General features: G+C 38.7%; 1 protein-coding gene across 50 annotated transcripts in view; it reads right to left on the bottom strand.

Moving 5' to 3' along the window:
• Positions 1-7,586: 7,586 nt before the first annotated feature.
• Positions 7,587-9,872, bottom strand: part of shot (dystonin-like protein short stop) — a 433,523-nt gene continuing 431,237 nt past the window's right edge. For all 50 annotated transcript variants that reach the window (XM_070131222.1, XM_070131229.1, XM_070131231.1 and 47 more), the window contains one exon: positions 7,587-9,523. In XM_070131222.1, coding sequence (XP_069987323.1) covers positions 9,391-9,523 — 133 coding nt within the window. In that variant the 3' untranslated portion in view covers positions 7,587-9,390. The remainder of the gene's footprint in view (positions 9,524-9,872) is intronic.

Genomic DNA, 9,872 nt, shown 5'->3' with positions numbered 1-9,872 from the left:
AGAAGCCAGAGAGCGCGAGGGGGGACGAGAGATTTGATTTGATTTGAAAAAAAATATTTACAGATCAGTTTACATGCCCTGTAAAAAGCCAGGGAAAGATGTCCAAGCATCTACCCAATCTGGCTGAACTTATATTGATTTAAGGGCCAAAATCAAACATTAAATATACATGCCTGAAGGGCTGCACCTTGGTGCTCGCCTTATTGGTTAACTATCTAATAACTGAAACACATATATATGATTTTACAAAAACGAACAGTGTTTCCATAAATCTTAATGTTCTGTTGTGGTACACTCAAAGTCACTGTGGGTCATCAGTTGCCAGCTGATGATTTTCAAATTCTGCTACAGGTTGTAGTGGGTTGAACCGTTGTCCAAAGATTACTGAAAACATTTTTTCCCGGAACTGTAGTTGCTTGGCAAATTGTTGCTGCATCATGAGCATCATTTGTTCCATCTTCTGCATCAACATTTGCAATAAGTCCGGTCTCTCCTGTGGTGTGGGCGTCGGCGCTGGCACTGAAGCAGGTGTAGAAACTGGAACTGCTGTATGTGCAGATGTCGAAAGCGATGTCGATCTCGAAGCAGGTTCTGAAGTTGATGCCGAAGTAGCCGAAGGAGCAGATACTGGCACTGAAGGGGCTGAAGCAGACCTTGAAGTTGGCGCTGGAGCAGGAGCTGATGCCGATAGTAAAGCTGGAGAGACCGACTGTTTTCTTTCAGCATACCTAGCCACATTTATCCTCCCAAGCTGGGGGAATTCTGCCTCATCGTTAAGGCGAGGAAATGAGTTGGGATTGCGAGAAGGCAGAGCAGCCTGTTGCTTCTTTAGTAATTTATTTTTTCTGTCGTTTGGATAATATGCACATAATGGAGAGTTTGCATTATGTTCAAGTCTACAATTGACACATTTCCTTGGTTGATTACCCTGTGCGATTTTTTTCGGCGCACTCCCTGCACAACAACGCGGCTCCTCGCGGGGACAAGTGCGTGAGAGAGAGAGAGAGAGAGAGAGAGAGAGAGAGAAAGAGAGAGGGAGAGAGAGAGAGAGAGAGAGAGAGAGAGAGAGGGGGGGGGGGAGAGGGAAGGAGGAAGGGGTGAGAAAGAAGGGGGGAGAGAGTCTGAGCCTCTCAAAGCTCGCCACAGCTCCAACAAAAGTTTCAATAACTGCTAACATAGACCTCCCACATTGCTCTACCATTGCCCACTTGTGCATCTTTGCACCTAGAGCTATAGTACGTGAAAGGGAATCTTACCAATCAGTCTGTAGACTTTTATTAAAGATTTTCCCCAACCGTTTTTAAATCCTGAGTTTTTTTTTTTTGCGGGAAAGGCTAGATCAGTAGCAACTCGAGGTCATGTCAGATTTTGATAACGTCACAAAAGTTGCGATTTTGGAAAAAAGCACATAGGGTTTATTTTGATGATGGCGGCACCCACGAACTGGCTGGATAGCCTGCTCTGCTGGCAAGAATTATACCAAAATGTGAACGGACAATTCTATTGCGAAATTGATGATGATGATAATCTCTCAATCGAATCAGTTAAAAGAAATTACGAAGTCGCTACCACCACGAAATTCGAGCACTACCGGACGAGCGGTGAATATGGTCGGTCATTTTGGTCTTTTCAGTTTAAAAAAAAAAAAAATGTTAAATAATGATTTTAATTATTATTCTTTCATTGAACAATCATCAAAATAGTGGATGAGAAGAGTAGGCGATTATGTGTATGCATGAATGATTCTCATGGGGAATTGCTCACAGTGTGAGTCAAGCCAAAGGGCCTGCATTTTTTACTCAGCCTGAAGGAATTAAGTACACTCCCTTTTACTAATACCTCCAGGCGTTCAATGAATGAATGAAAGGTATTTTATTTAATGTGTAGGATACCAGGCCGGGCTATTTTTAGAATAGCACCTGTTCATTTTACATTTTGTACAAGTGTTAAAGTTCCATAAAGTCCATAAAGTACCCTACTCATTAAATAAAATACCTTTCATTCATTCATTGAGTACATGGAGGTATTAATAAAAGGTGTACTTAATTCCTTCAAAGTGAGTAAAAAAATACAGGCCTATGGCTTGACTCCCACTGCGAGCAATTCCCATGAGAATAAACATAATCGCCCACTCTTCTCATCCACAGAGCTATTTTGATGATTGTTCAATGAAAATATATCCACCAAAATCATTATTTACCATCCTTTTTGAAAACTGAAAAGACCAAAATGAATATTAAACCCTATGTGCTTTTTCCAAAAACAGAATCTCAACTTTTGTAACGTCATAAAAATCTTACGTCGTGATATCCTCGAATTACTACTGATCTCGCCTTTCGGTTTATTTATGCCACGATTCCTCTCCCGCCCCCCCGCTACACCACTCCCAGGAGCGAAAAACCATTAGCCAAGTATCAGCATTTATTGCTGCTCTTCGCGTTCTCTGATACTTTATTCTTCTACTTTTCTTCCCTCTGTTTTCATACCCCACCTCTCCTACTTTGGGTCTGCCCCAGCTTCAGGAGGATCTGCAGGGTCACGTCTTCAGGACGAAGAAATATTTAAGTGCTCGCAGACCACAGCACTGCGTATGTTGTCAGGCACTGACGATCCCGTAATATATCTGATACACACAGCTACCCCAGAATTATTTTCCCAGCTCCAAAGACATCACACAACAGCCACATATCCTCATCGGTGGCTTCCTCAACAAACTGATATATCCAAGGCATCCGGATATCCTACAACGGACCCTTTAATTCTAACATCTCATTTTAAAAGTACTTTTTAAAATGGTTCAGGGTGCGGCATCTACGCTCGTTCTGATTTCAGCCAATCTTAGAGGATTCCGAACGAAGTAGGAGAGCTGACACACTTAATCAATGATAAAGAGCAAGGCAACTCTCGTCATTGCAACCGAGACATTACTTGATGACAGTGTCCCACTTAACTACGCCAAAGTTAAAGGATACAGCCCCTGGTTCCGACGAGACCGCTCAACAAGGAAATTTGGAGGTTTTGCAGTATGCCATCGCAACTCACTGCAAGTACAGCAGTTAACCTCAGAGATCCATGATCACTGATTTTTTTTTTTTTTCTTTTCTTTTTTTCTTTTTCTTTTTTTTTTTTTTTTCTTTTTTTTTTTTTGCTACAGACAGCATACTGCTTATAACTAGTTAACGATCTCGCTGGCATGGGAAAGAATCTATCGATTACTTAATTAACAACATAGATGAGGTCACTACATAGAATTGTTGCAATTTAATAATTGCAGGTGATATGAATCAGTATCTTATTCAGGGGGCTTTCGATATGCTTCTAGGATTGTAAAAACACATGCCTTTTCCAACGCATTCCAGCGGCTCTTCACTCGACCCTGTGCTCACAGATTTCACTAGTCTGGTGGTCTGTGAACCAATGGGGTTTGTAGGCACATCTGACCACACCGCCATTAAAACAACTCTCTCCTAAAATGTCGAAAAAGAGCAGCCATAACCGAAAACATTGCGGTAATGGAAGAACACAGTTTGGCCATCACTCAAACAAGACCTCAAACAAACAGATTGGTCAAGTTTACTTGCGGGGAGCATTGATGATCAGATAGAAGCTCTTGACACATAATCACTTGTCAAAAGAAATGGGTGCCTTCTCGTACATTCCTGATAAGACCTTCCGATCTTCCTTTGTTCGGTTTGCAGTGAAGAACAGCTGCTGAATAAAAATACCGAACCTGGAAGCATCTCAAAAATAACAGATCGGAAAGGAACATCCAGCTTCACAGAAGTGCATGTAAGAAAATGGTTGACACAGCCGCTTAGGCTAAATCAAAATGGAAGGAACTACAACACAAACTACGCTTTATCCTAGCCAGTGGTGGAATATCAGACTTGATACCACCTCTAAATCAAGCAGAAGGTAAAACAGCAAGTCGACTGCAAGATAAATTTGAGCTGTTGGCAATTCATTTTGCCATGTGTTTATCCTTCCACTAAGGACGCAGGATAAGCTCTGCGACCTTATATTCACTACACAGATATTGAAAACTATTAAAAGCCCTGGAATCATCAAAAACTCCAGGGCCAGATGAAATCAATCCCCTCTAGCATTGCTCTGAAGAGCCTACATGCCCTTTGACATACCTGTTCACTGAGTGCATGGTACATGGTATTTGGTCTTCCTCATGGAAAATAGGACATATAACACCAATCCACAAACGAGGGCCGAAAACGGAGGTGAAAAACAATAGGCCAGCAACACTGCTATCTGTGATCAGTAAGATTATGGAAAGAGTTCTGGGAGATCACCACAAAGAATATTTGCAGCACAACAGGTTATTATCGAACCGACAGTTCGGATTTCGTAAAGGTGTTTCGTCCTTTGACCAGCTAATCTTATCCCACAAGTGGAACAAAGCTCTCGGCAAATCCTGGATACCAAAGCTATAGCACTGGACATTGTCAGAGCATTCAGTTGTGTGTGGCACACAAGTCTGTTGGTCAAGCTGAAATCTTTTGGCATTGAAGGTGCCCTTCTAAGGCTGCTGAAGAGCTATCTGACAGACCGAAGCCTGGCGGTTGCTATGCATGGCCAAGAATCTACAAAATATCCCATTCATGCAGGTGTTCCTCAAGGGAGTATTCTTGGACCAGTTCTTTGGAATATATACATAAATGACCTCTTGGATGCAGTGCCTGAGACAGTTGAATATGCAGATGATATAACACTGAATCTCTCATATAGCTGTTCAGAGTGTCAGACGGCAGCAGTTACATTACAAAGAGCACTTGAATTCATTAGCTACTGGAGCACATTGTGGCAAGTCACAATAGCAGCAAATAAGACACGGGGTGTACAATTACTTGATCATCCAGTCACACCTAAGCTGTGCCTTAACAAACAAGTAACAGAAAAGGATTCCCTGCACATCCTAGGGGTTACTTTTGATAAGATGCTATCCACTTCAAAACCTTAGCAGTAAATACTTCAAGAAGGCGTCGGTGCTGCGAAGAGTGAAAGAACTCGTCGGTCAGGATGCACTCCTGATGTTATACAAGACACAAGTAAGGTCACTGATGGAATTTGCCCCTCTCACCTGGAGAGGAACATCATAATCTCATCTCGTTACTTGACGCCATCCAGAGAACAAAATCATCTACGGACAAAACGAAGGACGCCTTGACAGTCTTCAGCGCTGCAGAGATGTCGCCAGCCTTAGTGTTCTTCAAGGTGACCATGAAGCAAACGCATCATCTACATGATTTTTTTAAGTTTTAAAGATACAGTATTTTGTGGAACGGGCTTGTAAATCCTGTTGAAATAGATGAAACAACATCCATAATTCAGTTCAAATGTTTAGTTAATATGTATCTTATCTCATGAATTTTTTTTCAAATAGACATTGTGTAAAAGCTTTTCTTTGAACTTCTGATACAAGTAAGTATAAAAAGGAGAGAGAGGGGGGTGGGAGACAGACAGACAGACAGAGAGGAAAGGGTGAAATAGGAGGAGAAGGGATGATGTGTGTGCCTGTATAATTTTCATTCCTGATTACACTTCTGAATGATGTTCAAGTACATGTATTGTGGTCATAAGTACTACAGTAAGAATCATACATAGGTCGTTGCATATTATAAGAATTATACAGACTATTATATATTTTAAGAATAGTATAAAGGCTGTTATATATTATGATGATTATTTTTTGGGTGTTGTTTGCTATAAGAATCATACATGGGTTATTGCATATTTTAAGGATCATATATGGAAAGTCATTCTCTCAATAAATTTATCATGATGACCGGTATTTCTTAATGGAATTGCAGTAACTGATGAAAAATGGGCCTGCACAAATCACTGACTTTTATTTACCGATTTGAATTGAATTGATTAATTTGGTGTGAATGGTCACATAAGAATTAACATGGTGAGTAAAGACAACTCATGAACTAAGATGATTCTTCATGAACAGAATTGAATCAATTCAACTTGATGTCAATGCAGCTTTAGGCCTCATCCAAATGAGAGGTAACATCTCCATGGGTGAACAAAGTTACCAATTCAAGGTACTAACAGGCTGAGACCTCAGCAGAGCTGCTAAATTACCAAAATTTGTCTATACAGAAAACCGCCAGTGAATACTGATATGTTTCTGCAATTGAGGTAATTTATGAAAATCTATATTTTGGACTCTGTGGGCGATAAAAAAGCAATAGCTGGGGGAAATATTGTTAAGCCATTCTGTTTTCACTCCCTAATTGTTTCTTATAAAAATAACCTGGAAATGGTAGAAATCTTGTGTAAACATGTTCTCACAACATTAGTGTGAATCTTTCTTAAAGTTAACTATTCAAGCAAAGCACACAGGCAAACCAGCTTGTTTTTGCTTGTGCCTGTGGTCAAGCAAAATCACCAGATGCTGCTGTCTGCCTGATGGACGACCCTGTCAGACCCCAGCACTGCCGTGTACAACAGACATTGCTTTGTTGGATAAACAGGCAAATTCCGCTGGGCACCTTTCGATCATGGAAGTCATGAGCAAAGTGTATATATATTTGTACTTATACTTACCTTAAATGTCTGTGCCCGAGTGATACTGCCCCTCACATGGATGGGGATGTAAGGCCTGTTCACACAAGGTGGTACGATCAACAGATGCAAAGGCAGGTAGAAAGAACATGACAGATGGACAGATTACTCAGTAAAAAGTTGTAGTTTCCCAGTTGTTTTCCCATTTTGTGATGTCACCTTTACAGGTATATGCCCGCAAGTATGAACAGACCTTTAGGGGGAGCCCCGTCCACACAATCAAGCACTGCCCCAGATATTTGCTTAATGCCCGTTAGTTTAGGAAAAATTTATAGGTAACCCAAGAGAGTGCCTGTGCCTGTGGTTGGATGAGACCGCCAGATACAGCATCTGCCTTAATAATGGATATGAAAAGATAACTGTTAAACACTAGCACCCATGTGTATGACGACTCTCTCAAGCTTTTCCCAGAAATTAGAAATAGTCTGCTGGGCAGTCCTCGATCTTGTGTACACAGACTTACTATTGCTGGTTAACTTCCACTACCTTCAAAATAGTTACCATTATTTTTTAAATAATGAAATATTTGAAGATTTTGGTAATTCACACCTTTCTATATATATTTTGCTGAAAATTTAGAGCTTGTAGTCCCCAAAAACTATCCTTCTTTCAATTTATTGTTTATCTACCAGGCACCTAGTGTAATTTGTTGATTACAGAGAGGTAACACATCTTATATATTACACTGTAAACCCCTTTTAAATGGATTATTTTTTGCCTTGTGGGTTTCCTGTTTATAGGAATTAAAGTACTTTCCCATATCCCACCTTTTTGCCTTTGCATAACTTTTTCTCTCATCCTTTCAATGCTGAGATTTCTAACATGGAATTAAATAGATATAAAGCACTATATGATTTTTTTTCATGCTTCTCTTTAATTTGCACCTTGGGATATTTCTCAGTTACCTCTACTTGCAGCCTTTCATACTAGAGAATTAATAATGTCCACTGGCCATCAACTCCCATGGAAATATAAGTATTAAATGGCATAAAACAAACCTCTATCTCGTTACTCATTTATTATCGAAGCATTAGTATAATCATAAGCAATTTAAATACAAAAAATATTCTATGATGATTGGTCAAGTACAGTATATTCAACCAAAAGGACTTTAGTACATCTTACCATATTTTTGTTACTCACTGTGAAATTTATTTTGTGCCCCATAATTCAATCTTTCAATGGGCTTACTATATTATTATATTATTTACAACTTATAACAAAGCATGAAAGCTAAGGTTTATACAAACAATACAACAAAAACACAAAAGACAACATTTGGAAATTTAGCCTAATTAAAAATCTGTTAAAGAGTTAGGTAACAGAAGAGGAAGAAAAAAAAATGACACCAAGACCACTAAGTAAATGATGCAAATGTTACAAGACCAAATAGAGGCATGAGATGGTATTTTGCCTCCATTATAACCCGGAACCAGCCTGCAGCATTTGCATCCTCTACTTACGGTCAATATTTTTTTTCCCAGAGCCACACCTAATGTCATGTAAGTTTGACATAGCTTTCTGAGTCCGTTCCATCTTCGATTTGCTGTTCCAGGAACGATTTTTTTTTTTTCCAACATTTTGTCATGAGATCAGCTGTCGTGTAACTTAGATAGTGCTACAAGAATCTTTTCCTATTAACAATTAGGAATCACAATAAAATGATATACTATCCGAGACTCAAAATTACTGTTCTCATCACATTTGCACTTTATTAGTAGCACAGACAATAAACCATTGAGGCGCATTTTAACATAATTTCAAGTACCAATATTGCTTAGTATAAATTCTATATGACTATAAAGCACCATTAAACTCCTGCTGAACTCCAAGTTGCAAATCAACATATATTCCTTGCAAGACGTGGCATTTTGGCAACCTGTAATACCCCACATAGGCTTGCTTGATACGCACATAGGCAAGTTAGGTATGAAGCGTTAATGGTGAGTACATGAGAACAGCCTTAGACTATGAATCAGGGAAATGAGACAATACACTTGTAACTGAGGTCTTCTTAAACACTGGTTCAAGTGGGCGGAGCATAAAAAAAGAAAGAAAGAAAAAAAATTCTAATAGAATGTAACATAGTATGACATAAGAATTGATGAAGACAATTATTGACTTGCATTGTCACCAAGAAAATATTTGAAGTTGAAAATTCTGAATTGTATGCCACAAAGGTGAAAATAAACAAAAATAAAATAAAATCAAGCAACAATGTCTTGGAGACTTTACACAATAAACAACCTTTTCAAAAGCAAGCACGATATGTTGAGTGGAATGGCTGAGAACTCTCAAAATGGGCTTGCACTACCCTAAACATATCACTTTGTAGGGCTAGATCAGGCATTATTAATATAAAATAGAACTTGATACCGAGATTTCTACCATATATTAACATTAACCAAATCCAGTCCTATTATCAGGCAACAGGATTTGCCCTGTCATGATATCACATTTGCTAGCAAATTCAAAAGATGAATATTCCATAGAAATTATATGGATCTAAATCCAACCAGAAGTCAAATATTTCAATTAGAAAAATGCCAATCAAATAATTTCAGAGATCTCTAATCATTACAATGTTGTCTATTTAAAGCTTTTTCCAAAAGAAAATATGATCAATTATATATCATAATGTGCCACAAAAAATGTGGCAACATGTTACACATTTACAATTTTATCACTTGTAACTGTCATACATCTATGTGTTTTAATATAAACTGTACAGGGTACCATGTAAATTTTCTTTACAACTTTCATTGGGCCCTAGCACAACATTATATAATTTTGCCATTTAATTTCCTACAACTTGCGTCTTGGCTCTGCGATGCCCGTTTTCCTTGCTATCCCGGTAGGCGTGTCTGAAGCAGCAGAGGATTTGCGGGCAATCCTAGTAGTTCCACCTGTGCTGCTGGAACCTGAAGGATTCCGAGTCCTGTGGAATGGAATTAGTGTTTATTTGTGTTTGAATTTCATGAATCAACCCTGTTTGTCTTTCCTAAAGAACTTTCTCTGCAAATGAAAATGGGAGTCAGGGGAGAAATTAGATTATAAAGTTAATATGAAGAATTCTTTGTATGATACTACTTTTGTTATCGGAATTAGCTTTTGACATGCAGGGGGTAAAGTGTGAATCAGCATAAAATTAACTTTCTATCCAAAAGAAAATCAGTCATCAAAATTCTATAGAGAAGTAAAAACAATCACTAAGAAAATAATATAATAAAGGAAAGATATAGTTTCCAATCACACCTTTCAATCAATTAATCTGAAAACCATTAAGA

The sequence above is a fragment of the Penaeus vannamei genome, chromosome 16 (assembly GCF_042767895.1).
Source record: "Penaeus vannamei isolate JL-2024 chromosome 16, ASM4276789v1, whole genome shotgun sequence".
Taxonomy (NCBI): domain Eukaryota; kingdom Metazoa; phylum Arthropoda; class Malacostraca; order Decapoda; family Penaeidae; genus Penaeus; species Penaeus vannamei.
The sequence above is the reverse complement of the archived record's forward strand: the minus strand, read 5'-3'. Positions and strand labels throughout refer to the sequence as shown.